Genomic DNA, 24,217 nt, shown 5'->3' on the forward strand with positions numbered 1-24,217 from the left:
ATGACGGCGTCTCCCGACTACCTGGTGATTCTCTTCGTGACCACGGCGGGCACCAACGGGGCAAGGTTGGGCTCAGACGAGCGAGAGCTGCTCCAGCTCCTGTGGAAAGTGGTCGACCTGAGGAGTAAGGAGGTATTTTCACCCGACGGGGGAGCACCCCGACCTGCTGCTCCCCTTGGCGCCTGCCATGCTGGATGCGGGCAGGGCGGTCTCGGCGCTGGGCTGGTAGTGGGTGTCCCAGGCTGGAGCAAGCTCTGGTGGAGGGTCGGGGCTGGTGCTGCAGGTGGGGACTTTCAGCCCGGAGCGCTGACTCACCCCCTCCTCTGCTTTCTCTGGAGCTGGGGCACCTGCATGACGTGCTGGTCCGGCCTGACCACACAGAACTGACGGCTGAGTGCCACGAGATCACCCAAGTGGATGTGGAGAGCCTGGCACTGGCTCCACCGCTGGAGCAGGCACTGAGACAGGTGACACCCCATACCTGGCCGCTGAGTGCCGGTCTCCTTGGGGAGCTCCCCCGTGGGGTGGAGGTGGTATCATCGTCTGCTTACCGCCACCATCAGAGCAGTGGAGCCTGGTACGGGAGCAGCACAAACACGTGTGGGCCAGAAAGGCCCACAAAGCCTTACAGTTATAGGCTTTCTCCCTTGCCGTCTCTTTATTTGCCTTGGGAAGAACTGAGCCCCAAGAGAGGAAGGTTAGGGTTAGCTATTTCCCTGCCCTGCTCTGCTCTCCTGCCATGCTGGACCCTGAGTGAGTTTCAGCTGAGGGGGAGCCCTAATCAATGTTGGAAGAAGCCAGCTTTAGGTGTCCCCTGTTAAGGCTTGTGCTCGTCAGTCCTGGGAAGATGATGGTGCTGAAGCCTCTAGATTAACAAGGAAGTGTGTGTGATTCCCATTGAGGGTAGGGCTGAAAGCCTGTCTTCTTTCTGACGTGTTTGAATGCCCTGTCTAAAAAACTCTTTTGCCCCAGTACTGCCTCAGGTCTTTGCAATCAGCTTTGTCTCATTGCAATGCTCTTGCAAATCTTGAAAAGGATTTTATTCTGTGGTGTGGGCTGTCTGTGTAGCCATATCTCATTAGAAGGGGAGAAAGGGGTGATTTCCTTGTGAAGAGATTTATCATGGAAGTTAGCATGTGCTTAGCTAGTAAGAAACAAATCTACAGAAGTGAAGAAATAGGCTTATATGAAAAAGAATTCCAGGTCTGTGTTCCTGCTGCCCAGGAATAACGTTACCAACTGATGACGCTGCCTAGTGGTGCCACTCTGATCTCTGTAACGTGTATGTCTTTTCTTGTTCCTGCCAACAGTTTAATCAGTCTGTGAGCAATGAACTGAACATTGGTGTGGGTACATCTTTCTGTTTCTGTACTGATGGACAGTTGCACATTAGGCAGGTTCTACACCCTGAAGCTTCCAAAAAGGTATGTAGTTGTAGCTTAAGTCTTACTCTTAATGTGCTTTTTATGATTTCTTGCAAAACAAATCAACTTCTCTCTGGTATGAGGGTACCTCCAGACAACTGCAGCACAAACATTGCTCATATGTAATGTGCTTAGAGGCTAAAGAGCCTGTCTGTGTGGAAGGCATGTACAGTGCCCTGTCCTTATGTGGTCTTGAGATGCCTTTTTAAGTTAAATCAGAAGGAAGAGGCTCTTGAGAAAGGTGCAACATATTGTATCTATATATATACAATATACTTGTAGCTTCTACAGGGTTAACAGGTAGGATGTGAGATTGTTGCTAAATAATTAACCATCTTAACCATAAACTGTTTTTTGAAATTTTACATTAGTGCCTAGTTATATCAACTTTCAATCTTTGGGTATTGAGTTGACACTCCAAGGGAAGTGTTCATATTTGTAAGGAGCTGAACAGTAGAGTGAGGCAGGCTGTGAGTGATGATTGTCCTGTGGTCTGGAGTTTTCCATAACTTCAGAGTTGCCAAATCACTAACAGTGTTATGGAGTCCTGCCTGCATTTTTTTTAGTGATAGGGTTGCAGCAATATGTGAGTCTCTCTGGTTCTGAAATAGCTGCCTCAATATTAATAACACCTCATTTTGTGGTTTGGTATGAACATGCATTGCTCTGTAACTGAGCTGTTCTGCTCCTCTCATTGTACTTGACTTCTGTGCCCATCAATTTGCTGTCCCATCTTTGAAGGGACACTGCTGCAGGTCTGTGCTGTTACAGAAGTGATACTGAATGAGCTTGGTTGTAGAACTTGTTTGTGGTTTAAGTATTGATAGCTTTGAAGGCTTAGAAGAGGAACAGTGAGCATTATTCACAGTGAAGGGACAGTTCTTATATATGTAACTTGCCTTCTATGACATAAAGCATGAGAAAATGTGGAAACAGGTTTTTAAGAGACTTTCTTCTTGGCTAATAAAGTAAAATTTGTTATCCATTTAAATTATGTGAGCAAAAGAAGGGACACATCCTACAGTTATTTTAGTTGGTTTGATGTCAGGGATCCTTTTCCTGTATCATAACATAATCGCAGACAGGCATCACATCTTTATCGAACTCTTCTGTTGCTCTTTTGTTGAGAATGGTCCATTTGTAATTTACCTTGTGCTGCCTGTAGATTAAGTAAACCAGATGCTTATGAGACTTGTAATAGTTTTTTGATGAATATTCTAATGCAGGGATCGGAGTGTGGGATCACTAAGATCCAGATAGGCAGAAATCTGTAGGCTCTTGAGAAGATATTTATTTCTAAGATATCCATTCTGAAGCCATCTAGCAACTCCTGGTATTCAGAGAATGAATTGGCATCAGCCATTCCAAAAGAACATAAATGAAGTACAGAACTTCATTTCACATCAAGGAAGAAAATCTTGCTAAAACTAGAGCAGGAAATGTTGGCAAGCCCATCTGCATTTTCATAAGTCTTAAAAGAGTATAGTTTGCCTAATACACTGGTCCATATGCTAAGATAAGCTCTAATGTTCTCAAAGCAGAATTTGTTTTAGAGCCTAAACTGTGTTCTTTGGGCTCCCAAGATGTGATTTCACATAGGCTGCTATGTGTTACAATGCCAACATGCTAACTAGTTGTTAAATCCCAGAAAGCCTTTATCTGTAGTCCACAAAGGCCTTGCAGGCAACAAACAGCCCAAAGGAGTAGGTAGGTATTCTGTCTGGGATGAAGAGCTAGCTGAAGGAATAAGGGTTTGCATTGGTTGTAAGAGCTGCCCCCAAGACTTCTCCATGTCTTCTCCTTTCCACTCCTAAAAAGCTTAGAAGCACGTGGTAGATGTAGTGGTGGGCAAGAAGGGTTTCGTTGACTTCTAGTGGGCTGCATAACTTGCTTCTGGCCTTGTATGCTGCAGTTAAAGCAGTTACCATGCATGGGCTGACAACCTCTGCACCATGTCAAACCCTCTTCTGCACAGTCAGATTTTTTATTTGTTGGAAATAAATATTTGAAGTGTGACTATTCTCTGAAAAGAGCCTTTTCTATAAACTAAAATATCTGCTAGTCTTGTGAAATTTGCTTAATTCTACAAACTGAACTGACTACCCTCTGGCTTCATATAGCTAAAATTGTAATCAAGAACTGATGATAAATCTTGCAATAGGAGGCATTTTCTCTGCTACATATATGTTGGATTTGAAGCTCTAGTAATAATGGCAAATGTTTATCTGGCAGTGCAAAAGCACGTTTCTCTTAGTAAACAATATAAAGAGAAAGCTGTTTAAGAAAAAAAAGGTTTATGAACATACGTACCTGGCTAAGAAGAGCTATGAAGAGCAATCTGTTGCAAAGAGATTGTTTGTGTTTCCTATCTATTCTAAAGCTATTGTTAGAAGGTTTGGTATCTATACACAAAGTAGGTTAAACTCACCCTAATTGACAGTGGTTACTTTATTCCTTTTACAGAATATTTCACTGCCTGAATGCTTCTACTCCTTTTTTGACTTGCGGAAAGAGTTCAAGAAGTGTTGCCCTGGCTCACCTGAAGTTAGCAAACTCGATGTTGCAGCCATGACAGAATGTATCCTTTCAACAGTGATGGTGTCTCTGCTGCTGTTACAGTCTTGGCTGAATTTTAGGACAGAGGTGTATGAGTAATGCTTGCAACACATGTTTAGGGGTGGTATAACTTTAATGAGTGACTCGGAGCTGTACTTAGTTTTCTCACAAAGATAAAGATAAAAGCATATGAGGATGAATGCTTCCATGGAGAAAATCCTGTATTTCTTCTTGACTTCTGTATGTTTTCTTTGCCATCTTGATATTTGTCTCTCTTTAAATGTCACAGTGATGGTGCAGCAGCACTTTTTTTTTTTTTCAGATTGCTGTTGTGAATTGTAATATTAAGTTTGGGGGTTGAGTTTTACAGCATCAGTTAGATTTTTATTTTATTTTAGACAAGAGAAAATATTGGGAGACCACCTTAGTTTTCAGGAGAGGAGATGGTTACTCTTGGTGTGACCTAGTAGTGAATCTCTAACACAGGAATGCTGTTGCAACATGTGGTATTCAGTCTCAGAGAAGGTGCACATGCTACACCTCACAGGGTGAGGCTTGGCTGGCACCAAGATGCAGTCAGTAGTAGGTTTCCATTTTCAGTGATAGGGATGTCTAAAACTACTTTCTGAATAGTCTCAAGGGGTCTGTAACCCCATCCTGTCTCTTCCCTAGTCTGAACTTGAGAGCTGAAGCTGTGATTTGGCTGTGCCTTCTTCCCTGGCAGTCTCCCCTCTTGCTGCAAGCTTCAGTCCTTATCCCAAAAATATTCCTCAACACAGAGCTACTGAGCTGTTGGAGTAGTGGTCACAAAAGTCAAGTATCAAGGAGGAATAAAGGAATTTGAGGTATTTGTCTTGGGTATTGGTGGTTGGTGCTGCTGCTATTGTTTTTAATAACTTTTCTTCTGACTTGCTTATTGTGTCCCTGGAGTGGTTGCCATTAAGAGGTGATGTCTGTGGCTTCAGAAATTTTTTGGCTTTCACTGCAGAACTAGTATTGCCTGGGCTTTGTACCTGTTGGGGGCATAAAATACACATATGGGGTAGATTTTTGTGTTTAACCATTCTCCTCTGCTTTGTTGTCTGCAAGTTAATCTTAATCTTGGCTAATGAAGGGGCAAAAATTATTTCTCCCCATATTCTGAAGGAAAGCAGTACACTTAGAGTGTGAATGGATCTGAATCTTTATGTAGAAAAGTGACTTAAATGCTGTGGTGCATTGAAACTGGATGATGGAGACTTCTTAAAGTTATGGTCAAAAATCTAATACATTGTTTAGGGAATGTTTTGACACAATCTGGAGAAATTAAAGACAATGAGCTACTTTAGCTGTTTCAGAGAGTTGCCCTTGTTTTCTCCTTATGTGAATGTCTGGGGTATGCTTTTCCACTGTGGAAGGAGTTGTATGACTGTAGCTACCTGGAGTGTCACTGGTCAGCCAGGGTGTGGTGATGGACTGTGTATTCCCTGCCTGCTGGGAGAGGGGGCAGACCACTCTGTTACCTGTTACCACCCAGCCAGGTAACTGTCAGGAGTTAGAGTTAGTGCTGCCTGAGAGTAGTTTTGGCAATTGCCAGTAATATTTTCTCTAAGTTCCCAGAAGCTTAGTCAGTCTATCCAAATACACTCAGCTTGAGTCCCAGTTCTGGATAAGATATGCTTCTTAAGGTATATTAACCTAGCTTCATTCTTGTTTTGCACTTATTTTTGTGGCTTATTTTGTTTTGTGACTGCTGAGGCTCTTATTTGTAAACTTGCTATGTTTATGCAATGTGGCTAAAATCAATTGTCTTTCCCCTATTAGTTGTGTGAGTGTGGTAGCAGAGGATGCAGAGACCAAAAAGGGTAAAACAATTTTTGTTCTTCTATTATTGGCAAATATGATAATTTTCTCTCTCCTCATCTTGCTGAAATATATCAACTTAATCTCCTCAGTGTCAGAAGCTGCACAGGTTAATTGCCCTTGTAGACCAGGGATGTGTATGTGATGTTTAGCATAAAAAGATTGTTTAAGCAGTTGTGGAGTCTAAAGACTAATTCCATAAATTGTATGCAGAGTTGTTTAGTTCTTCTTCCTTCATGTATGGATATGCTGGAGTGTGGACACAAAAACAAATCAGAAATAAGTACAGGAGGTTGAAATGAAGCTGCAGAATAGCTCATAGAATCTGATCAAGTTCTTTTTATTCTGGTAGAAAGTGCAGTTTCTTGGCCTCACAGGTAAAGAGGGTGTATGACCCTTCCACGATTTCTGCCACAGAAACTATAGATACATTAGCATTTGGTGAGGATAGAGGTTTTGGTATGGAGCTGACTGGATATTTGAGATCTGCATTTACAGACTGGTAGAAGCATGAGTAGAAGGATTTTTGGGCACATCCCTTCATATGCTTACGTCTCCATTTATATGTGTATAGCCTGGTTGTGATCAGTAAGAGGAAACTTTTACTATATGAAATAGTTAGCAGAAAGTTGGGTATTAATCTACAGTCATTGAAGTTATTAAATTCTTCAAAAGCTTTTGTTTTGATGGGTCACTTTTGCTCAAATAACAGATTACAGGCAAATGAGAAATGTACACAGCTGTTCCCAGCTGTCAGGGGAGATAACTTCCTACAGCACAGTCAATTCCAGATACATATTTCCGTATACAGTACACTGGAATGTAGGTGCTTGGCTATGTATTTCTTGCAGACAAGGCAAGCACAATCCTGTAAAAGAGCATAGAGATAATAGACTGAATAACTGGCTGGGTTTTCCTTTAGAAAGTACTTTGTGGACTTACTCTCTCAGGAGGCTACTTGAAACTTGTGTACAGCAATGAAACCATGCCAAACTTAAGAACTCAGGTGAAAGCTTTACAAATCTTTACTCCCAATCCCTGCAAGAAGTTATACATTTCACAACAAACAGCAACTCATTTCTTTTAGATAAAAGTAAAGCAATGTTTAAAATGCTATGAAATTCAAGGGACCAAGGCAGAACTGAGACTAGTTGTAATTATCTCTGAGTACTACTGCTGCCTAACTCATAGTGTCAAAACAGTTCTTGTATATGAGACAGCTTTCTGGCAGACTTTGTCAGAATTGTGTAAGTGTAATGACAGCAGGACAATTATGAGAAATTTTGAGTAACAAAACTTGAGGGAAGCGATCATGTTGCAGCAGAGAAAAGAACTTGGGTCTGTCGACATTTTTTTTTTTTTTAATGTGTAAGCATACAAAGGAGGAGGGTTGTTCTTGCACCCTCTATACCTCCCATACTTGCTACACTTCTTGATTTGCAAAGCTTGCTGAGCCAGTTTTCAGCCTGTGAGTGCCTTCAGGGTGGAGTGAATAAAGCTTGCATGACTATTCCTATTAGGTTTGCAGAAGACTCATCCTTTGCCTCGAGATTGGGTGTGCAGAAGCTATTAAATGGCAAATAGCTCTTACTTCCTCCAGTACTTGGTTTGCTCCATTCACTTCTGAACTGGATGTGTGAGGGTAACTTCTTACTAGGAGTATCTGCCAGTGTTGTCAGTAGAAACTCAGGGGCACTCCAGAACAACTTGTTTAATATGCTGGATATTGTAGTACTGAAACTTGATTTGTTGGGGTTTTATTATTTGGTTTGTTTTTGTGTTTTTACCTGGGTGTCTTCGAAACAATAATATGGAGCACAATTATAACCAATAGTGCTTAACTCTAGCAATAAAATGCCCATAATTGGTTATTAGGTGAGAATCTTGGATATTGCTATTTGTATTTCCTGTAATAGTACTCAGGAACTGGCTAATATTATATTACATTACATTTATGCAAAGCATTATGTAGAAAGATGTAATCTTCTGTCTAAGGGGACTTAAATAAGAAACAGAACAAAGGGCAAAGCATCAGTGCAGAGCACAATTGCAATGCTATTTCATGTCATCTCAGGTTAAGTTAGTTATTCAATGAGAAAGGAGTTAAGAGACAGTGAGAAGGAATAAGTCTTGGAGGACACTGGCAGTGAATGAAGCTGTGGCGCTACATCTGAGGAAATAATTTAGAAGTTTCTTCCATGTTAGAGAGGTCACCCTAATATACCTTTCCTTCCTGCTCCCTTTAACTTGCTGAGTGTTGCAGGAGGTGGTACCACAGCTGCATACTAGGATTAAGTAGTTCCTTGTTTCCCATCCTGCCTTATTTGGGACTGTCTTTTGCTTGTTGCTTCATTAAGAATATACATGTAGGTGCTACTGCATATATTAGCTCTGGATAGCCATGTCTGGTTTCTAACACTTCTTTAAATGTGAACTTGGATTATCCCCTGTAATTGTCTTTCTCCAATTGCCCAGGAGAAGCATCCCTTAAATATGAATGTACAGAAACATATATGTGGTCTCCTATCCCTTCACAGAACAAGGAATAGGCTTTATAGACTATTTCATTTCTATTTTTTCCCAAGTACCATAATTTCTAGTGCCTCTGTCCATAGATGTCTACCTCTGTGTAGTCAATCTTGTTCATTAGAATACAGATTTTTACTTAATATGTTCTTTAAACATGCAGAAAATGATCAATTTTCTTCTGCAGTCTTGCTGAAAAGCTGTGCTTCTAACTAATCAGAGGTGAAGCTGTGAGGTTATGCCTGCAATAATGTTGATGACTTACTTCCTCCTCTCCACTGTGTTTATATTTCTCTAGAGTTTGGCACAACTGACTCCCTGTGTTTTACAACTAGTACCAGCTTCTATTGGCACTAGAGCATTTTCAGGAACTGCCTCTCCTGTGGACTAGTGTTTTCAGAAAACAGTTTCACTGAAGAATATTATGGGGTGGGGTCCTTGTTTTTTATCTTGTGTGATGGCTTCTCTTCAAATTCCTGCACCTCTCACATTGCTCATTCCCCTCTCTAAATGCTGATCACTTGTAGGGATCTTTGGCTCAGCACAAAGGAAATATTGAAATGCCTTCTCAGTTCTGACAGCACAGTCTAACAGCCAAGCACATGTGTATGCATGTCCCCTGCTGGAATAACTATTGAAACTCCTGCCCTATTTCTCTTGACTTTTGACAGAGGAAACACTTTTCCAAAATCTTCATAAAACTTGGTTGGGCAAGACCGGGGTTCCAACACCTGCACCATCAGCAGCTTCTGGTTCCCTCTGTGAACAGCAGAGGCTCTGCACAAGCCCAGTGTGGAGCTGTTAGGTGCTAAGGGGGGAGCAGTGTCAGGAAAGGGAGGAGGAGCACTCCTCTGCTCTGATATACAAGGTGCCCAGAAACATCTGTGTGGTGCTGCTTAGGCACCCTCTCTGCGAGAGTCTCTTTGTGGGTTATTTTTTTTTTTTCCAACCCCCCCTTTCTGGGGGCAGAGGAGGTAGTGAGCTTGAGCTTGTTTAAAGCTTAGGAAGAGAGACTGTGATTAAGAATTTTTTTGTTGTCATAAATAGTCATAATCTCTTAAACCGTGCTTTGGAGTTGCTCAGGCTTTTTGGCTTGGTTTTTAAGAAAACTATATGATGTTCTCAGTACTTTACCTCAAAGAAGGTACTAGGAGGGGGAGGGTAAAGGCAATAACTAGGAAACTATTTATAGTCCAGCAGTTGGAGGAGAGGGATCACTGGTTTACATATTCTGGTTTTTAAACTAAGATAATTCACTTAAGCTTCAAATGTTTTTCTAAGACTAAGCATCATCCTCTCACATTCCATACTCCAATGCACACTTAAAACCAGCAAAGCTTCAAAATCAAATTAGCCTGAAGTGTATTGTTGGCACAGCAGCTTTCCTTTCCTTGCTGTGTTAGAGGAATGCATTAATTCAGTTCAAGTTATTTTTCACTTGCAACAAGACAACTGTTAAACAGTTTTCTAAAAATCTGTTTCTGTAGGATGACTTGCTGTCATCCTACGAATAATAGGGAAGACCTTATTCCACAAAGAAATTTGTGCTGGCTCACCTGTTGATGAGATGATACAACAAAGCTGGTATGAGGTGTTTGTTTCTAACAGAAACTGTTCTGTTCCCTGCACTTCATGTAGGCATCTGACAACTCAAATGTTGCTCAGATCTAGGCAGAGAAAGCAGGTTTCCTCTTAAAATAGGAGTGCTGTCTTGGACTATGTAGCAACCTTTGGGCATCATAATGAGGGCTCTGGAGCATTTGAGATGTGTTTAATGTAGTCTGGGGAGCATGTGGGCAAATAATTGATGCCCTTGGCTGTTTTCAATGTGTTGCATTATTGTACCTCCATGTCAGGATGGGTCTTGTTTAAGAAACTCTCATTTTTGTTCTGAAGTCTTGATGCAAACTGATAAAGGGAGTAAAAAGTGCAACACTTATTCCCAGATTTCCTTATTTTTGTTCTGTTCTTGATTACATTTTTTGCCCTTCAGTCCTCAAAGAAAAAGAATGAAGAAGACCTTTTTAAAAATCTACTTAATGAAGAATGGAGTAGAACTGCAAATAATCTTGCAGTCCTGTAGCTTGGTGTTGGAGAGAGGCAAATATAATGGAAAAGAGGAGATACCATAGTAAACTGTTTACAGTTGTCTGGAAAAAAAAAAGTCTTTCTAAGGCCTTCCTGGGACAGGATGCTTCCTGCTCTCTATTGCAGTCATTTCCAAAATCCTTTGGACTGAAGCTATGGGTTGTGGGGCTCTGTTTTACCTCTTGGCAAAACACATGACTGGTGACTCTAACCAGATTCTCAAAATGCTTCTGTGCAACAGCACAAAACTTGGGTTATAACTTTTAAGAGTGGGCAAGGTTTAGACAAGGTGTCACTTATGAATTTTGTTGAAGTGGTGAGATACTTGCTCTGCTTTGGGATTTTCCTGGTCAAAAATCATGTGGTATATCCCTCCATTTCTGGAGCTTTCAGTTGATTGTTTGCTTCTTCTCCTGCCCCAAATCTTCCCCTGAAGATTAAAGAGGATGTTAATTAAAGAGCACAGGGCTCCAGTCTCTTCCACATGCATCAGTGTATCTGTCAAACATTTTAAATACATGCCCTTATTATGGGGTCTCCTGTCCCCAGATGCTTTCTCCAGTGACCTTGCACTCCCACAGGTGGCAGTAACTCGAGGCCAAGGCAGAGCAGCTAATGTATCCCAGCAGGAAGATGGATTAAATCTTCCTCTGAGAAGCAACTTACAAGGACAACATGAAAGTTGCTATAGCAGGAAACCAATTAGAAATCTGTTTGGTGATGATTGACTTAACTCCAGCAAAAAGATTTAAATCTTGACAAGAGCAGTCCAGCATTTCCCTATGGAGCCTCTCAAGTTGAAGATATGGGGAATATTGTTTTAACATTAATATCTGAACCATACAGTAAGTGATGATGATGAATGAGTTTTTGTTTCTTCTTTGGTTTTGCTGCCCGTCCTGTACATTGACAAAATAGGAAATAACTTGTGCTCTATTTCATAGATCACAGATTTTCAGATCCAGAAAGGGTAAACTACAAATTTGAAAGTGGACCTTGGTAAGTACTTCCTCCCTCTTCTTGTTGCATGTGTTTCAACCCCCGTCACTTTTTATTTAAGGTTACTGTGTAGATCAGCTGTACTTCTCTCTTCCTAATTTGCTGATAGCTGTTACCATTATATTTATTTGCCTTCCCACTGCTAGGGGAATTGATTAGATCCTTCAAGTGGGAAAGGGAACAGGCAATCTATGATCAGATACAAACCGGTTTTCTTGTTAGGCTTCAGTGTTGCCTGTTAGCTGCCGAGATCTGTGTTCTGCTAATAAGTGCTTATAATGGGTACTAAATGTGTTGTGCTATTAACAAAGAATGAGCAGTGTTTCAGAAATAACCCTGTTAGGTACTAACTACTGCACTCTTCCTGCAATTTACTGCACAGGTACTGCATATACAGAATTTTTTTAATAGGGAAAAAACACTTTTATAAAGATATCGTGCCAGGAATACTGTGCTACCACTCAGTTGTTTAATCTATGGTGATTCTTATTCCCAAATATGTTTTAAGCATAAAGCTTTATCTGCTTTTGTTGCCTGCTTTGTTGCTTGGGTAGTTGATTATGGGCTTGTTTTTTTTTAGTATAACTGCCTTTTTTCTATGTGTAAATACAGATTTTTCTCAGTGGTTTTCTCAATAATTTCTCTGCAATATCACAAGATACTAGTGTTAAACTGACCTTATTTATATTCCCATCTTATACAAACACTTCCCTCTTTCAGATTAAGGATCTGTCATAACAGTAGATGATGCTTATACTTTTGAGTCAAAAAAAGTAAGAAAAAATGCAACATTGGTAGACAGTATCCAGAGAGATTAGCTCAGAGGCTATGTTCAGCCTTGTTCTAACCTTTTTCCTTTTCACTAACGGAATTCTGGGATGAAGTGGAAGGTTCACATTTTATTTGAGATAATGAGAAGTACAGAACTAGGAGGTAAGGGGGAACAGTTTGAGACAGACATCTACAGAAAGACCACCTGAGAAATTAAACATGACCCACCAGGCATACCACAGCCCTTTTGTATGTGAGAGTCCTCTACTACTGAGCAACACTTTATCTACTTAATCAATCACTTAAGCTCTTTTGTGCAAAAAAGCTGTTCCTGTGATGACCAGACAGGCAGGCTTGGGCAGCTGTGAGGTTTTGTTGAACTTGACACTTTCAAGAAATAAGGGAACAAAAGGGACTGTAGTAATGACCAATTAAACCTGGCTTTCTGTGGCTAAGCTATTCCCATGCTAAGCAGCCAATGTAGCCTTTAGCTATGTTAGTCTCTAGTGGCACAGTGATGGCCCCAGCCAGCAATGTTAAGGCTTGACTCTTCAGGCCAGAGTCCTGTGTGTGCTGGGTACACCCTGAACAGATTCGGTCTTGGCTTGTGACTGGTTCTTATTCACTGTCACAGTAGAAATAATAAGCACTAATGTCTGTTATATCTAATGGTTCTGCTTCAATATCTTCCTAGCTAGACTGGAACTGCAGGTACTTGATTTTTATACCAGTAACCCTCTTCAGATAATGGAGAAGGACAAATGATGTCAGGAAAGGGAAATTAACTGGGAATATGATTGAAGAGATGACAGCTCAAAGAGTAAATGTGGTAAAACATGAAAGGGGAATTTGGAAAGGGCAACTTAACAAAGCAAACTGTCCCTTGGAGAGACTTGTACAACAGCTTTCAATTGTTGGTGGCACTTGGGCCTCACTGCCTTGGCATTGCTATCCAGCAGACATGGAACAGGGACAGAAGCCTGTTCCTGGAGTATAAATGATGAGCAGACAGGTTGGTGTATGACAGATGTCTCTGCATTACCACTTCTTTCTGTGCCTGCAGCAGCAAGATGGAACTTGTGGATGACAATGCTGTTATCCGAGCAAGAGGATTGCCATGGCAGTCATCTGACCAGGACATAGCGAGGTTCTTCAAAGGTCTAAATATTGCCAAGTTAGTAGTGAAGAATTTACTTGTACCTTTGTGGCTCTTCAGCTGCATAGGTCATGGAGTTTCATCTCTTGATTTAAATCTTGCAGAGGAGGTGCTGCACTCTGTCTCAATGCCCAAGGTAGGAGGAATGGGGAGGCTCTTGTGAGGTTCGTGAGCGAAGAGCACAGAGATCTGGCACTACAAAGGCACAAGCATCACATGGGGAACCGATACATAGAGGTGGGTGACATGGTGGGCTTTGAAATCGTCTTCTTGAAATGAATGCAAATTACATGCCAATCACATGTTCCTTTTTTTTCCTTTAGGTATACAAGGCAACAGGTGAAGACTTCCTTAAAATTGCAGGAGGTAATTTTTAGGGGATGAAAAGGGATGCTTTGTTCCATCAGCATCTCTAACTTTTGGCTGCAAAATGCTCCTGTTGAATGTGGCCCCTTTTCCTGTCTTTGAACAAGAAGTTGGCTGGTGTATTGATTATTATGTATCCTGCTAGCAGCAGTCCAAGATGATCCATGATTTATCTGTCTGCCTCTCTTCCACATTCTTGCCACTTTCAAGCAGCCTGTCAATCCGAATTAGATTGGGCAAAGTGATCTTGTATATGAACTTAATTTGTTAGGTCATCTTCATGATAGTGGGAATCTAAATGCTATTGATTGCTGAAAAAATGAAACCAGAGTAGTTTTTCAAAACAATATAACTGCTGTTGCTGTGGAGGCATGCATGTAAGAACAAACAGATATCACAGTGTAAATACAAGGGATTTATGGAACTGATTTTCTTCAAATCAAATCTTTGCCTCAGACTTAATTGGGAGGATTTAGGGGAAATACTTATTTAAGGGGAATCTTGAAATATTTGCTGATAATTGAGAGGCTGCAAAATTTTCACTTCAAACTCTCTCTTAATCTCTTTTTCTTCCCCTTTGTCTGCAAGCATACAAAATTTGAATTAAGAGCCAATAAGCTGTTTTATCTGCTATAATACTTTAAGTTCCTCTTTGCTTCCTGACTGAGATTTGGGCTGAGGTTTGTAAGTGACTAACTGGAGATCTGAGCTTGAGGCTTCAGAGTGGGAGATGCTGTTAAGCTGTCAACTCTATAGCTAACTGATAGGTTTGGAAGGAAAGACAGGGAAAGACATTGCACAGTGACATTCATGAAGAATGGTGTGTCTGGTACAACCAAACTCTGCAGAATGAGAGCTGTAAGTGAAAGGACTGTATTAAGATATGAATTTGGTTAGCAACTACCTTTGAATAAGGTTGTGTTGTTAGCATCACTGGTCTTTTGAAGGTACTGAAAGTAGAATTGTTAGGCTTTGACAGTTCTGTTGAGGTAGGATGAAATCCCTGAGCTGTTTTCAAGCTGCTCTTCCAGCTTTCTTTCCCAGGACAATGATCTGGGGACTTGGTTGCCATATAGTATGGCTCCAGAGCATGCCAGAGGTATTCCACAGTTAGACAAGGGGAACAATAGCACAGGTCCCGCTCACACAAGAGATTGACAGATTGCGCTTTCCTTGAGCTTTGAATGTTGCAAGCACTCCCTATTTTTCCTTTGAATAAAGATCAATCTCCTCTAAATGATGGGGTAACATGATTTTTATATACTAGACTGAAGTGCTTCTGTACTTTTTTCTTGTTAAAGGTACTTCCAATGAGGTTGCACAGTTCTTGTCAAAAGAAAACCAAGTGATTGTCAGGATGCGAGGTCTTCCTTTCAATGTAACAACAGAAGAAGTGCTGACTTTCTTTGGCCAGCACTGCCCTGTAACAGGAGGAAAGGAGGGAGTCCTGTTTGTCACTTACCCTGACAGCAGGCCAACAGGAGATGCCTTTGTCTTGTTTGCTTGTGAGGAATATGCACAAAATGCACTGAAAAAGCACAAGGATTTGCTGGGGAAAAGGTACATTGAACTCTTCCGGAGCACTGCAGCAGAAGTTCAGCAGGTGGGTGCAAACCTTTCAAATGTTGGCTTTTTGTAGTCCAAACTTCTATGCTGGCAGTAGAGGAAGCAAATAATGCTGGGCCTTGACTTGAAAGCTTCTTTTACCTTTTCTCACTCTTGACTCTTGCTGGAACGAGTATTGTCTGAATTTCTGTGGAGACTTTGTTTCCTTTAAATGTAAGATCTTATGGTATAGGGATGTTCTCAATCATATACAAACCTTTGGGATTTTGGCTTCCAATAGCTTTGTAAAATGTGGATGTGGGTGTTGTGCTTTACACTATATATTCTGAATTTGACTAAGTCCAATGATTATCTATTCAGGAGTGTTTAGCAACAAATCTTGAGCTAAAAGGTTTATCTTTAGTCAGTGACACAAAAAAGCAAAGCCTTTTGATATAGTGGTCCTCTCCAGTGTAATGTGTCTGAAGAATTCTACAAATTGTCTTTAAGGGCAGATCTCTGCCATCTTCTGCAGATGCACAGGCTACCTGGCAGAGGGTGGTAGGAGTTTCAAAGTGATGAGTCTGGATTAACAGGGCTTGGTGGACTATTAATTGCAGCTAAGCTGTCAGGGAAAGGGAGGAGAGCTGAGTGGACTGTTTAAGTCTCCAAAAATATTTGCAGAGCTTCAGTAGAGGTAGATAACTTCTCGGCATGACTCTAAAAGGTATCTGTGATGCAAATTGTAGCCACGTCATTGTATCCAAGAAATTAAGATATACAGGTTTCATGTTCTAAGATCTCTATTGAGACTTGCATTATCTGTTCAAGTAAATTTCCCAAAACAAAACTGTTTTTAAAGAAAAAAAGAACTCAAATATTTTAAAACAATAGCATATTGTTTTAAAATAGACTATTTATCATAGAATGACTATAGAAGTCTGCTAGATTCTGAGCTTAAACCACAGTGCTTAGAAAGCAGATATTTTGCAGTTAATGTTTGTCTCTAGCTCATTTGTACCTTAAAATACTGCCCAGAGTGAAAACAGGTGGCATTGGGGTTGTGTTTACTCGTTCTAGGTTGAAGAATGAGTGAGGAGGCTTCTGTAATCTGTTTTTGTTTTGCACAGGTGCTGAACAGGTACTCTTCCACACCTCTCATTCCTCTCCCAACACCTCCAATTCTTCCAGTATTACCTCAACAATTTGTGCCTCCCACTAACATCAGAGACTGCATACGTTTGCGTGGGCTTCCCTATGCTGCTACTATAGAGGACATTCTGGAGTTCCTGGGAGAGTTTTCTACAGATATTCGGACCCATGGAGTTCACATGGTTCTAAATCACCAGGTTGGTAGGCAACATGTTTCTAGCCACTCTGCCAAATGCTTGTATGTGTGAATACAGTCCTGATGATGATATCCATAGGGAAGCACCTTTGGGACTAGCAGTAATTGTACTAATGTGCCTCCTGCTCTCCTCTTAAAATGTGCTGGCAGCAGATGACTTGAGCCCTGCTGTGCAGACTGCTGCATTTGCTGTAGAGTGGTTTCTTTCCTTGAGACCCATGTGCTGAAAGCTGAGCCTGTTTTGGAGGGGTTGGTGCTCCCGGAATAGCAGCCATGATCCTGAGCTGTGGGAGGCTTGAAGTGAAGAGTCTTGCTCAACAGTGTGCATGATTCCTCTTGTACCTGGTGAGGAGTGCCATCAAAACACAAGTGTGGGCAATGTTAGCTCTCAAAGGAGTGGTTTGTCCCTGCCTTGCTGAACAATGTGCCACAAGTATATTTGAGGACAAATGTGACTGCAGCCTTCTAGAGACAGGAATTCCCATGTCAAAAGTCAGAAGGTTTCCTGTGTTCTTGCTTGCTTTAAACAGTCACAGCTTAGCACCAAGATTAATGGTTCATTGATGTGTATAAAGTGTCACATCTTTGCCATTGTTTTATGGAAGCAGTTTCTATGAAAACCTTTTAGACAAAGGATTGTGCATTCTTCTGATCTTTATCTTTCTATTCTTGTGACTTCAGGGGGAGGAATCCTTTAACTCCATGGAGATGCTCTGAGTGGTTCAATGGAACAAGCTGATTAAAAAACTCTATAAAAATTATGGTTCTAAAATTGTCTTAGCTTAGGCTGAATGTCAGCCAAAACTAAAAAATACTTCCTGGTCCCAAGTAGGACTTCTGTGTTTCAGGAATATGGGGATGGAGAAAGGACTGTAGTTATTTCAGTACTTGTCTATCTAAAGACATTCCTGTGTCTGTGGAAACTTGACCTAGACAAGGCTAAAAAACTAATGAATGTGTAGTGCTGGGAGAGACTAAGAAAAGTGCAAATACTAAAGCAGAAGTAATGATTTACAGTAGTATCAGCCCTTGACAGCACTAATGAAAGAACCTGGATAAGGAAATTGGTGTGTGCATATAACCCTAAGGGCTGTCTGCTACTCTTGCTCTGCCCAAAGCTATCAGACTTTTTTTTTTCTCCCCAAATACTGCTTTTGCCTGACTACAAGGTTTTTATCTTTCTCAAAGTTCCCAGGTTTCAATCCTCTAATCATAAACGACTGTGTAAAGGATGCTAACAGTGTTGTTGTCCCCTCCAAAATGAGAAGGACTGGCCCAGAGCTTGAGTTTGAGCCAGCTTCAGATTTCTCTCTAGCTTTGGCTGCTTCAAATCAGCAGCTGCATGTGGCTAAAATAACTCCTCCCAGTGGTGTATCCCACTCATTTACACATACAGAGATGGTTTTTTTCCTCTCTGCAAGCTCATACTAAATGTTGGGCTAGTTAGTACTCTACTAAAGCATCCCATCCCATGCTGATCTTCAGAAAATAAAATTTAAAACACATTGTTTAGCAATGAGCACTTTTATAATGAATATTAAAAATCACAGGTAATAAATGGGGACTAGATCTTCCAATTCTGCATTCATAGTAAATTTGCAAGAGCAGGTCTCATAGCACCAAAGTACTACTGAATTACAGTCTCTCCCATAGGTGTCTTTTTTTTTAGATATAGATGTAACAAGTTACAATGTAGCTTAATCAAAACAGGTGAATAAATACAATCAAGTTATCACAAGTGGGGAAAAACTTTAGAGAGGAGAGCTTAATCATGCTGGTGAGTGCTCACGATGACTGGCTGTACTTGACTTTGGAGATGAATATATTTATGAGTGAAGAGACTTATAACAGCACAAATTATTGCAATTCTGCTCCTTCATGGAACCTACAGAAACATTTCTTTTTTGTCTGCCTTGTTTGTAGGGACGTCCATCGGGAGATGCTTTCATTCAGATGAAATCTGCAGATCGAGCCTTCCTGGCTGCACAGAAGTGTCATAAGAAGACTATGAAGGACAGATATGTTGAAGTCTTTCAATGTTCTGCTGAAGAGATGAACTTTGTATTAATGGGGGGCACTTTAAATCGAAATGGCTTGTCCCCGCCACCATGTAAGTTACCATGTAAGTTTTGCTTGGGTCTTGCCACTCTGCTCTACACTGTGTGTGGGTAGGTACTGGAGCTGCTTTGCTGACTCTTGTCCTGGTTCTTGGGTAGCATCATGAGATGGGTGTGTTAAAATAAGGTCTTTTGTCTTAAATCATCACCAGCTTGCAATTATTGTTTTTCCCTTTGGTTATAAATTATTATGACTGAAGAACTATTGCTTTTCCAGTGGCAAATTTTTCCTCCCCTCCTTGAAACTTTATTGGTTGGTGTGAGTGATGATTCTGAAAAGTAATTTCTAAGCCCTACCTAGACCTTAAAGAATCGTTTTGTATTTTAACTGATCTGTACTTTTTTTTTTTTTGTCATGGTGAGCATGTCAAGTAAGAGACCTTCCCTTTTCAGTTCCAAAACTTAATTTGAGAAACCATAGGTAATGCTCCCCTTTGAGACTTAATCATATGTTCTGCTTTTTGAGCTGCAACTGACTGAACTCTTCCTTTGCTTTTTGCTGTTCATATGAAATGGAGGTTGGCTTTGTGGGAGTGATATACACGTGGCTTCTGCCTCAGAGAATTGCAGAATCTGTATTTCCTTTTAAATTTTGACTCTCAGACCTACTAGGGTGAACACTGACTTCTATGCAAACTTTTGGGGGAAATATTTGAGGAGCTTAAGGGCTAACTTGCTAAGGCATCTGTGCCACATAAATCTGAGCCTATGGGAAAAAATAATACTTTGTTTCCAAAGTCATAAATGGCAAGGTAGTCAAGTAGTAGCTTTCTCGGTGTCTATGTAAGTGTATTTTTTTGGTTGTAGATCTTTTCTGAAAAGTCCTCTACATGCTAGTCAGAGCTGCCAATGCAGCTGCCAACTTCCTTTGGGGTGGTTTTTTTTGAGTGTAAGTAGACCTTCAGCTAATCCTTGGGAGAGGGTTTTTTTTCTTTCAACAAAAGTATCTTGAGTAGGGGTCAGCAGTAGATAGCCCTGTATGTGAAGGCTGTTCCAGATGGGTTGGAACCTGACAGCTTCTGGGACAGGTTCTTGGGCAGAGTCACAAACTTTTGGAAACGCACTGGTCAGCGTTCCCATTTCCAATTACAAATGCCTGTGATGTATTCCTCAGATAGAGCCTTTTGGCCCTGTCATTCCACATTTTACAATACAGTGAGATGCTGGCTGTAACTCTGAATAGTAAAATTAAAGGCTTACTTTAGATAAAGCTTTATGTTCAGTTCTATGGAAATAGGGAGGAGAAGCATTAAGCAAAGGAGGAGGGTGAACTCTCATCAGTGAGAATTCATTTAGGGCCTAACCTCTTGCTGAAACAGCACAAAGTACACTTTTGGTTTTTGGTTGGGTTTTTTTTTTCATTTAGTGCTAACACTTCAAGCTGCAAAGCCATGGCTTTTCTCACTCTGCTGTTGATTTAATTAAGGCATAAACAGTACCAGGATGAAAGTCTTCTCTGTTTTGTTGAATGTTAAACAGATCTTTGTCACAGACACTTACTTCTTACTGTGCAGAAGTCTTGTAGGTCTTGAATGCAGACTTCATTAAAATATGAGCCTAGAAAAGCAAAACTGACCTATGTATCAGAAAGGGACCCTGTTTCCCAGAGCAAGAGGTGATTTTTTTGTGATTTTTGACTTTTCCATAGGCTGGATGCTAAGTGTAACACCCTGTAGTCACACTTGCATTGGTGGCTCACGTTTCTTTTCTGTGGTGAACAAGGATGAGAAGGTTCCTGATGTCCTGTGGAGTTGTGTGTGTATGTATTAGCTCTGGAATTTCAGAAGTCCTAATCTATTTTCCATTTGCTCCCTGTAGGCCTTTCACCCCCTGCCTACTCCTTTCCGGCTCCTGCTGCAGTTGTGCCAACAGAAGCTGCTCTGTATCAGCCATCCATGCTTCTGAACCCACGAACACTCCAGCCCTCCACAGCCTACTACCCTGCTGGGGCTCAGCTCTTCATGAACTACACAGCTTATTACCCCAGGTAAAGCAGAGGAAAACCCAAGCAGCAGCACAGAAGTCTCTTTTTTTTTTTTTAAATGTCCCCAGCAAATGCACAAAACTCACAAAAGAACATTGTCTGCTCTACTAAGGACTTGTGATACCACAAACAGCTTGTTGGTATCTTGTTCAGGGAAACAATTTCAGGATAACTAGGGATTTTCCAAGTTTTAGGGTATTGCAGGTAGCAATGTTTGGGGGACGGGGGGCTGGTTAGTGTATTTGTTTGTTTTAACCTAGTACACACATTTAAGTGGTATATTTTTTGTGTTTGTTTCACCTAACATTCCTCTCAAACTTACCTGTTTATTTTGTTATGCCCTCAGTGGGAATTGACATGTGCAGTACTCTTTGCCATGTCCATAAAGAAGCCCTTGGCCCCTCTTTAGAATGGGTGGACTGGGGTCTGCCTTAGCAACTTCTGAAATACTGCCTCTTTGTGTTTGTAACAAAATAACTTTTGACCTTTATGATGAAAACTGTTTACTTCTATGACTACATGTTGTATTGAATGCACAGGTAAGGCATATAGAGGCATGTGCTCTTCCTGTCCTTCCAACATCAACACCTCTCACAAAGGGCTTTTGATTCTTTTGGATGTGTTAGCTACCTGCTACAGAACAAACTCTCTGGATACCTGTTGCCCTCTGCAGTCATGAGGCCTTGGAAGGAGCCATGTTCCCTTTAAGCCATAAACCATTTCTCTGTTAGGAAATCTGCTAAACAACTCAAGTTTTTTATCTCTGCAGCAGGGACCAAATAGCTAGTTAGGAAGCTGTTAAGCAATATGAGCACTTCAATACCTGTAAGATAAAGGTTTTCTTACTACTTTACCTATATGTCTGTGAAATGACTGTTGTGGTTTTTTATTAAAATGTTTCTTTCACTCATGAGTTAGTTTCTATAATGCCTTCAATATCTGTCGTATGGTTATGATATTACCAAACTCAGCCTTGTTGATGTAAGATTAAGAAAAATAAAATTCCAAACTTGCACTGGCAATATAAAACAAGGTTCTCAATAACAGTTCTATATTTCATGAAAACACAGTAGCAGTAATAGTCTGTGGTTACTGACTCACTTCTTAAGATGAGAATAGACTGGCCACTGCAGGCTAAATGTCAGGCCCTAGTGATTTCTCACTGAGGGAGTTCCCACATGAGTCTCATCACTGGCTGCTTAGGCTGTGGGCATGGATGTCGGTCACAGACCCATCAATCCCAAGCCCCAAAATATCCTTTTTATATTCTTGTCTAACTGGCAGTTGTTCACTGTTTTTAGGAAACCATTATTACACAAGTTCACTGCCAATTACAAATACTGCCCTTTTAAAGAAAATAAGGAAAAATTTCTGGACTCAAGTTGGCTTCTTTGTTGTGAGATTCAGTGTTTAGTTATTGCTTTTCTATCCAGAATGTTTGATCTACAGACAATTTGTATATACTCCAATAGATGTAGTGATTCTTTGAAGAGGATGTTTTTGACTTGGTTTTTTTTGGGTTTAGCTTTGTTTTGGGGTTTTTTTTGTTTGTTTCTCTTTTTTTGTTTTTTGTTCTTCTTTAATACTTACTCCTTTCAGGCAAGTTCCTGTGCTTTGTTCAGAGTGCAAAAAATAATTGAGTCCATTTGAAGTAGCAATCAGAACTCTCCTAAATGTAGCTTTCTGGTTCTGAAGTTTAAGTCAAAAATTAAGTATGTGCAGCAGGAAAGAATGGGGTATCCTCTGTACTAAGTGTTCCATTTAAAAGCACATCCAGGAAAAGTAATATAGAGCTGGTAGGTAATGATCAGACAATGGTTCATAAATCTAACTGGTGAATATTTATTGAAATAAGGAAACTTCTTTGAGCTGCTGCCAAAAGCTTCTACAACTTGTGTTTTACAAGGTCAAGTTGCTTTATAGTGGTCCAACTCCATTTTCTGCACAGAAATCAACTTAAATGGTGCAAAGGTACGAGATATTTGTTTGGTTTTCAGTACCTATCAGATATCCTGAAACTCTCAGACTTGTCTTAATGCTCTTACAGCTTTAGTGATGGAACCAGTGGTGTAAAGAAACGGATGCCTTCTAAGCTATTAAAATAGCTTTAGTGAGCTCCTAATGAAAAGGAGGAAGAGCAAGTTATTCAGGATCTGTCAGTCTTTGATATCACTGTTCAGCTTGTAATTATATCTGGCAACATGTTCTGACAGCAAATCAGTGGTCTTGCTCGCTGCCTAGTCTCAAGTTTTTAAGAAAGAACAATAGGATTCATGGGAAGGGGGAGTTTTCCTTTATCTAACACTAGGTGTACTAGGTGCTATAGGTACATTGGAAATAACTGCATTACTTGGCAACTGCTGACACATCTTATAGGAACTTTTACTGTATACAAACTTGAAAGCTATTGCTACAGGGTAAACAGTTTTAAAACAAAGTTGAATCTTATTGTATTTATTAAGTTCTGATGCCATTTTTATCACTTTTAAGCAGTGCCTTCAAAGCCTCAAAAGTATCTGTCAAAATCCATACATGTAGTAATGCATTTATGTTTTTTCCTTTTTAAGGAATTATTTTAAATAGCATAGTGGAAAGAGGAGATTCTTAATTGTACGATTCATAGCCAAAACATGATATGGAAACTGAAACCTGGTGTAGGTTCAAACAAACTGGATAAATTCCATGGCAGGAAATTCATTGTGAGTTAGTGAATACACAGAAACCACACCTGGCTCAAAAAGTCCTTGAACTCCAAATAAGTGGAAGAGCGTTCTTGTGTTCTGACCCCTATGGTAAATTCTTGTGCTGTTGAACCAGGGTGGGTAGGTAAATTTGTTTGTTCACACCTTTGTGGGATTTGTCTTGAGAGATACAGGTACTGCTCAAGAGTGTGGGTCTGTTCCAGTGTTTGTCTAATAGTGGCTAAGCTGGGGTTATCTCTCTGTTGGACCAGTGTGTACAGTTCTCTCCAGTGGAGTGGTTTGAGTTAAAAGGCCTTTTTATGTGATAAAGGTATGATTCTGACACTTGCTGCACAGGGAAATACAGGGTAATGTCTTAGTGTTCTCATGTCTGCTTATGTCCCTTCCTGCTCTGGATAAGGTTTGGGTTTTCTCATTATACCTGGTAGGAGTATATACATTATAACCTTGTAGAAGTATATACATATGCAACATACATATAGCACTGATATTTATGTATGCATACGTGCACATGTATGTGTAAAAGTAAAATGAGCAATCTGAGCGATAATCAAGGTTAGAAAAAAGTCTTACTTGTTCTCTGTGATGAATCAGATTCTCCATAATGATCATCATGGGAAACAAGTGAGTCTTTTCTAACCTTGGTTATTGCTCAGATTCTTATTGAAGCACAGTTAAGTTGCAGGGAATTCAAAACTGGCAAACCTAGTAACAAGTGGGCGATACTGTTCAGAGCTGCTGCCAGCAGCTTTGTTTACATATCTCTGTGTCTGGCTAACCAGCATCACTTGAC

General features: G+C 40.5%; 1 protein-coding gene across 1 annotated transcript in view; it reads left to right on the forward strand.

Annotated features, from left to right (window-relative positions):
* The window catches only part of ESRP1 (epithelial splicing regulatory protein 1), a 29,741-nt gene continuing 5,524 nt past the window's right edge, over window positions 1-24,217 (forward strand). The window contains exons 1-13 of the mRNA XM_054289671.1: window positions 1-132; window positions 339-467; window positions 1,311-1,424; window positions 3,888-4,002; window positions 11,183-11,281; window positions 11,381-11,435; window positions 13,270-13,380; window positions 13,467-13,599; window positions 13,686-13,728; window positions 15,030-15,331; window positions 16,404-16,622; window positions 18,545-18,743; window positions 20,557-20,725. Of these exons, the coding sequence (XP_054145646.1) occupies window positions 1-132; window positions 339-467; window positions 1,311-1,424; window positions 3,888-4,002; window positions 11,183-11,281; window positions 11,381-11,435; window positions 13,270-13,380; window positions 13,467-13,599; window positions 13,686-13,728; window positions 15,030-15,331; window positions 16,404-16,622; window positions 18,545-18,743; window positions 20,557-20,725 (1,820 nt within the window). The remainder of the gene's footprint in view (window positions 133-338; window positions 468-1,310; window positions 1,425-3,887; window positions 4,003-11,182; window positions 11,282-11,380; window positions 11,436-13,269; window positions 13,381-13,466; window positions 13,600-13,685; window positions 13,729-15,029; window positions 15,332-16,403; window positions 16,623-18,544; window positions 18,744-20,556; window positions 20,726-24,217) is intronic.

Source organism: Melozone crissalis, unplaced genomic scaffold, assembly GCF_028551555.1.
Source record: "Melozone crissalis strain CALT ecotype California unplaced genomic scaffold, PUWL_Pcris_2 ptg000002l_1, whole genome shotgun sequence".
NCBI classification, from domain to species: domain Eukaryota; kingdom Metazoa; phylum Chordata; class Aves; order Passeriformes; family Passerellidae; genus Melozone; species Melozone crissalis.